The sequence below is a fragment of the Copadichromis virginalis genome, linkage group LG20, assembly GCF_057382275.1.
Source record: "Copadichromis virginalis isolate Kocher_CV1m ecotype Utaka linkage group LG20, C_Virginalis_male_GT1.1, whole genome shotgun sequence".
Lineage (NCBI taxonomy): Eukaryota > Metazoa > Chordata > Actinopteri > Cichliformes > Cichlidae > Copadichromis > Copadichromis virginalis.
Window position 1 is genome coordinate 26,731,421 of NC_140637.1, and position 7,051 is coordinate 26,738,471.

The 7,051-nt window shown below is 39.7% G+C and overlaps 1 protein-coding gene across 1 annotated transcript; it reads right to left on the minus strand.

Moving 5' to 3' along the window:
* Window positions 1-152: 152 nt before the first annotated feature.
* LOC146684954 (PAN2-PAN3 deadenylation complex catalytic subunit PAN2-like) lies at window positions 153-6,556 on the minus strand. Its single transcript, XM_085444294.1, has 13 exons — window positions 5,861-6,556; window positions 4,898-5,453; window positions 4,626-4,768; window positions 4,341-4,447; window positions 4,146-4,244; window positions 3,920-4,048; window positions 3,518-3,655; window positions 3,371-3,430; window positions 3,032-3,280; window positions 2,744-2,887; window positions 2,466-2,645; window positions 2,307-2,358; window positions 153-1,964 (listed from the first exon to the last, which is right to left on the minus strand). The coding sequence occupies exons 2-13, from the start codon at window positions 4,975-4,977 to the stop codon at window positions 1,780-1,782; spliced, it is 1,566 nt and encodes a 521-aa protein (XP_085300420.1). The 5' UTR covers window positions 4,978-5,453; window positions 5,861-6,556; the 3' UTR covers window positions 153-1,779.
* Between the last annotated feature and the right edge of the window lie 495 nt (window positions 6,557-7,051).

Genomic DNA, 7,051 nt, shown 5'->3' on the forward strand with positions numbered 1-7,051 from the left:
TGTGGGGTAATCAGGTTGTTTAGCTTTTACTTGTTGCAAATCTGCAACGCCTGCCTTGACAGGGTTAAATTAAACACATCTATTAAAGTATAGTTACTACTTTTCAAAGGTGGTGGCTGTAAATGCTGCACTTGAAGCACAGTCCTTACCAGTTAGGGCTTTTTAAAGAGCTCGAGGTGAAATATTGAGGACATTTTTTTCCCCCAAAAATGTTACATGTGTCATTTATAGAAGAGAAATAACAGCTTTTGAAAAATTAAAAATCGATCTGAATTCTGAGAAACCTAAAAAAATAAAAATAAAAATCCAGCTGTAAAATGAACAGTGCAACAGATTTCACAGAAGCTGGTGAAACAAACAAACTAAATTCATTGTGGTTGGAATCTGTTTTAATCAAGATTTGCATGGATTCATGCACATTCTCCACTTCCTGGTATCAAACAACAAACATTTTACAGTTGTTACACCCCAGCCCAGGGAAAACTGGCGTGCAACAGAAGAAAAATAAAAATAAGGAGAAATGCCCCCACACTCCCTGCTCTCAAGGAAGACGAACCAACAAAAAACAGCTACCACGGATTTCACAACAGCCTGTCAATTTATCAAGTCCCAAAAGGTAGCAGGCGTCAGGGTGAGCATGGCCAAAACAACAAACAAAAACTCTAGAAATGAAATGCAGCTGGCTTACCTTCACAGAAAACCCCAAACGAAAATTACAGGTGTCTTACCTGCCTCCCTAACCAAAAACAGGAGAAAAGGTTCCCAAAGAAAAATGGCTTCTCACCCCTACAGCTACCAAGTAAGACAAAGTATCGACAACTATTTACATCTATATACAACAAACTATTTACAACACAGGGGGAGATCACAACAATCCATCCATCCATTCGCTACCGCTTATCCTTTTCAGGGTCGCGGGGGGTGCTGGAGCCAATCCCAGCTGTCATAGGGCGAGAGGCAGGGTACACCCTGGACAGGTCGCCAGTCTGTCGCAGGGCTAACACACAAGGACAGACAACCATTCATACTCACATTCACACCTAGTGGCAATTTGGATTATCCGATTAACCTATCCCCACAAACTGCAAGTCTTTGGACGGTGGGAGGAAACCGGAGTACCCGGAGGGAACCCACGCAGACACAGGGAAAACATGCAAACTCCACACAGAAAGACCCGGCCTGATGGTGGAATTGAACTCAGGACCTTCTTGCTGTGCGGCAACAGTGCTAACCACCGTGCCACCGTGCTGCCCACAACAGCAACAATGACAAACTGAAATATAGGGCTTAAATACATAGAGGGAGCTATCAGGGAACGGACAACAGGAGGGAAACACAGCTGGGGCAAATCAGAACTGACGAGACAAGGAAGCGTAAACTGAACACACTGAGATAAGACAGACCTTCAAAGTAAAGCAGGAAACACATAACAGTCACGCCTAAACAAAACACTGACAACATTGGATTGTAACACAGTGCTCAGGATGACTTCATTTATATGCAACAATTTTGTTTTTTTCTTTTAAAGAAAAAAAAAAGGTTCAAATTCATATTCTGAATGATCACTTTCCCCCCTGTAAACCTCTCTGATATAAAAAGCATTTAGATATGGAAAAAAACAACTGAGTCACTGACTCAAAGCAAATAACTATAAAATATGATACAAAATAAGCAGCCCGAGCATCCTCAGGTCATGGTGTTGCTCACAGTCCCATCACAGAGGGAAGCACAGCAGCACCCGTGGATGGAAGGAGAGTGCATTCAGTCCACTCAGACGGACTATCTCATGTCCGAATCAGGGACTTTCCAGTTCAACTGGAAGCCTTTGTTGTAGACTTCGTAGAGCACCTTCGTCACGTAATGATTCCCTCCTTCCTGATACAGCTCCAGGTACTTCCTGTAAAGCTTCAGGGCCGTGCATGAGTCCTCCATGCTGTCGTGGGTTTCTCCCTGGATGTTGAGGCCTGTGGACATGAAAAAAAAGGTCAGGAATGATTAAAATGAAAGTGTTCAGCTTCAGATTACAGTGTGGATATGAGGAATTGACACGTACGCTTTAGTGCATGAACTCAAAAAAGCCTCTAAATACTTTGTTGTTCAGATTTAATTCCAAGATGAGTTTGATGACAACTAAAACTATACTGACTTAATACTGAATACTTAACTTAATACTGACAGTAATATGAGCGGATTATCCAGTTTACATATTTAAATCCTAATCCCTCTCACTGTAATAATGTGATTTAATTCGATTACAGACTCATATTTGGATTAGATTTTTGTTTTTTTTATTTCTACTAACTTACCAAGAAAATACCAAGCAAGGAATTTCGTGTCGATAACTTGATCTTTGGGAACCTTAAGAAACAGAAAATAAAAAACATTAAAATCAAAGCACATCTATAAAAAAACATCTCTAAACTATATGAACTAATTTGAAATATATAACAGATGAAATAACGTACCACTAAATTAATGACACGAAAGTCATTCTGCAGGCCGTGGCCGACGAAGCGAACTCCTGCATCGATGAGGAAGCGTAGCTTCAGGTAGGTCGACTTCAGCGTGGTCACGTGCTTAGAGGATACTGTGGCATCCAGGTCTCCAGGTTCGATTCCAGAGTATTTTGTCAAATAGTCGACCACCTGGAAGAACAAATTGACAAGTTAGCGGGTGGATCCTTGAAACATTATATATTCATTCTTTTAGGTCATCGTGGTCTTTTCTCTCTGCAGCTTCTCACCTGCTCCTGAGTGGAGATGTAGTCATCGATGAAGGGGACCCCCTCGTTGGGCCCCTGACCCCTCACACAGGTGATCCTGGCCACAGACATCTGACTGGGCGTGATGGTTGATTTGGTGCCGTGACTATGCAGCACTGCTTCCTCCTGCAAACGCACACATTCAGGGGTCAAATTTGTTTTAAATACTTGAGTCAGATTAGCTGAACTACTGAAAATATGTATTAGGAATATTTAAAATTGTTTTTGATCCTATATTATAATTAATGATGGTATCATAGCCAGACTTACCTCACTGAGTTTTACAAACTCAGCGTCCAGCCCCACCAGGTCACCAGCCTGCGGCATCTCACTGACTGTGAGTGGGATGAAAGTGGCGTCTGTCTTGCTCTGCTTCTGAGTCCGATATAAGTCGGATTTGACTTCAGACTGATTGTGCTGAAACTCACTGCGGAGGTCGTATTTGGTGTGGTAGTTTCTCTTGGCGTAACACAGGATGGCTGGCACTTTCCAGCTCACATCAAACTGTGCAGCCTCAGTCTGAAAACAAAAGGAGAAACATTTTTAAATGACTGCACACATTAAAGTTAGCATGAATAAACAAGCAGGAATCTTATCTAGGATCCTTACCTGCTCAATCGGCTCAATGAGGAAGTCATTGAAGAGGTACCACTGCTGGCGAGAGACTCCCTGAAATAATAAAATCATTTTGAATGTTAAAAATGAAACTTTTTGTAGTCAGCAGATGTCAAATTTTCTTATCTAAGCGTCGCTCACCTCTTTTCTTTGATGGTAGGTCTCACCCACTTTGATGTGTGCGACCAGATTACCACCCACGCCAGCGTCCAGGATGTGCGGCACCGTGGCCACCAAGTCATACAGAGAAGCTCCCTCCGCCTGTTCAGCAGCACTTAACTAGTAACAGAAAGTGCAAATAATTGTAAGATAAACTTTTTCATTTCACAAAAGTTGAGAAATTCATGTGTTACAGAAACAAAAACACTAAAACCAACCTATAGTTCAATATCTACAATGCTTCAGATTAGTGTAATAATGTTTTAAAAATATTGCTCCTGGAAATATGGATTTAATTTTGAAGTGAAATTTTAACTTAGTAATGAAAAGTTACTCAGTTATTTCTTCAAGTGCAAAGATCAGCTGAAAATCTAAAGTCCTCACCTCCTCGCCCTCAGGCCAGCTGCTGATCTCCAGTCTCTGACTTTTGCTGAGGGACATCTTGAGAGTGGCGGGGATCCACACGTGACGCTGATCCTGATCTGTCTTCTGCATGGATTTGTTGAAGGTGTACTATAAAAACAGAAACATGGGCAATCATGTAAATAATGAACAGATAAATCATTACTTTCTTTTAACTGTATTTAAACACAGTGAATCAGTGGCTTACCTCGGCCTGAACCTTCCAGAATTCGGCCTCTTTGCTGCTGTTCACCTCACAGTTTATCACCAAAACATCTGGGAGACGTCGAATGTTGCGTGTCTGCACCTACAGTGTAACACAAAGAAATGATTACCCTGCACAACAGGTAACAATCAACCATAAATGAATTGTCATTATGAGTGAATGAAAGCTGTAACTCACTGTGGGCTGATACTTGTCACAGTTTCCACACCATGTGTGAGATCTCTGCTGCAGGCAGATGCTTTTCTTCAGGATCTCAGCAAAGTCGTGCTCCTTTATTCTTTCTCCTGAAGTGTCAAAGTACAATGAATATCAGTGTATACATCAAATCAAGCAGATATTTCCCTCTGCTCATTCAAAAACTAAATTAATTCAAACTATTATGTAATCATTAATAGTTCAAGTTTCAAAGACAGAGTAATTCACAGTCACAGATATCCATGCTCTCAGTGCTCTCAGACTCACCTTGAGAGTCAGGGTAATGCATGTTGAACAGCAACACGAGGGAGGAGTAGACTGTTTCTATGCCACAGAGACACGGGCTGCGGTTCTCAACTTCAGAACAAAACAGCTCTCTAATGACAGAGTCGCCAGGGGAGCCCAGAGAACTGCAACACAAACACAAATCACAGTTTCAGAAACCAGAAGGAAAACTCTGCATTTATAAACAAACATAATGATAAGACTGGGACAGTGTCCAGTAAGAATGCAGGTCAACAACGATGTGTTTTACCTGCTCCTGGTCGTCCTGTAGGCCCGTGGATCCTCCTGCTCCTGTGTCTCCTGGAAGAGCTGGTAGAGGATGAAGTGATTCCATCTCTGGATTAAGCGACCTAGCTTGACTGTTCCTGTCGTCTCCTCATAGTTTTTAACAAGTTTTTTCTAGTTTGATGTCTTTAATGTGATGATGTTATTCTGATGTGAATAACTTTTTTATTTATGCTCTTTTATAAATTAATATTTTATGCGTATATACATGCCTTGTTAGTTTCTTACTTCATGATATACAAGAAAACATTGACAACTGTGATTAATAAAGAATTGTCTAGCAGACCAACCACTTATTAGATCAGAACTTTTAAACTTACTGACAACTGGGCTGAATTAACCACCCTGCTCGCATTTCTGTTGTTTTTAACAGAGGCAGCCCAGTTACTGTTTTTAAACTGTTCTTGTTTTTTTTCAATCCCTCCTTTACGTTCAGGCTGCCCAGACATCCACTGCATGTCTTCCTGTTGCAGGTGTTTGGAGCCTGACAGGAAGGGCATGGTTTGGTTTTTGGCTTTGTCATTTCTGCAAATGAAAATGGAACATGTAGGGATTATTTCAGGTCTGTTTTGGTGAAATGATTACAAAAATAATTTATGACCAAAGAAAAAACTTATATTACGAGGCAGTATTACACCATATTTAGAAAAAAAATCAATTACGAGATTAAAGTCGTTAATATTGAGTTAATTACGTGAATAGGGTTAAAAAAAACTGAATTGATTACAGAAAAGATACATTGCTAAAATCGAGCAGCACTAACATTAGCTGGGTGGCCAAGCAAGTGTCTTACACATGAGAATACATCACCAAAAAAAATTAAATAAACTTTTGCAGAAGTAGTTCTCTTGGTACACAGACTGCTCTGTGAAAACATTTCAAGTTTAATATCAGTTTAACATGCAAATTACCCACAGTTTATTACAACTTACTTAGCTAGGATCTGCCTCGTGTCGAGTCGAAAGATTCGCTGCAGGACCGTGAGTTGAAAGATACATTTACTACGACTCCCAAGATGCATTGCAGTAAAAACCATCCAATCGCCTTGCTTACGATCTGTTGACATGTCACTAAAGGCGCGCTGTAGATAAATATTGCAATTTGTAAAAAATAAAATAAAAAAATAAAATTTGCAATTTGTAATTACATAATTAAACACTGGGCCAGTTTATTTTCGTATTATCGCTGGTTATTATTTTAGAGTAAATAAAGGAATAACGGGTAGCACCAAGCTGTTGTTATCTTCATTTCCATAGCAACGGCGTTTGAGGATTATGGGTAGTGTGCAGTTACGGGATTAGTGCGCCGTCTGCATAAATTGGTCTGATTGGTTGGAGCCGAGCGCATCCAAAACTAACAGTGGTGGAGTGGTGGATGAATCTATAAATGTGTTTTACGTGTGAAATGAAAATAATAAACCTAACAAAGGATTATATACGTTAAATCTGCGCACTTTCAGCTCGTGAATCACTTTGGAAAACACTGTGTGATGGCCACAACATGAAGCGATTTTATTGTTGAATTATCAGTGATACTTTCATGTGTTTTTGTTGAGAAATGTTAACGATGTCATTAAAAGAAAGCATTCAATTGGGGGGGGAAACCCTAAGCATTTATTAAACCTCATGTTTTCCTTTAAACGTTTTATTTTGCTTTATATTTTAGTGATACTCTGCTAGAGAGGCTCTTATACTGTTAATTCAGCATATACTAAAAAAAAATAAAAGCCTTTAAAAGCCTATTTCTGGACAATTATTATTTTATAATTATATAATTATATAATCAACTATTTTGCAATACTTCCAATCAACACACATCAAAAGAAAGGCTTGTGATGGCATCACATGAGATAACTTAAAGCTCAAAGGCTGTTCCATTGACATGTAACCAATCACTTCAAAGCACAAAACCTCTAATGTCATAGTCTTTTTGTGTGTGTGTGTGTGTGTGTGTGTGTGTCCTGTCTGGCACTGTAGCAATCAGAATTATTGTCTGAAGGCCAAGAAAAATGCCCAACAGATTTACTTTCCCAAGTGGGCCTTTTGCTATACTGGTCCACTTGATTGTCATAGTTTATTTGATCTTTATTACTTATTTTTATTCTAAGTTATTGTAATCAGGCC

Bases quoted from the DNA above. Each gene is read 5' to 3' on its own strand.
- LOC146684954 (XM_085444294.1), bottom strand. From the start codon at position 4,977: ATGGAATCACTTCATCCTCTACCAGCTCTTCCAGGAGACACAGGAGCA. The intron at 4,245-4,340 runs GTGAGTTACAGC...GTTACACTGTAG, and splicing joins GTGACAAGTATCAGCCCACA to GTGCAGACACGCAACATTCG. The intron at 2,359-2,465 runs GTACGTTATTTC...CTGTTTCTTAAG, and splicing joins TTCGTGTCATTAATTTAGTG to GTTCCCAAAGATCAAGTTAT.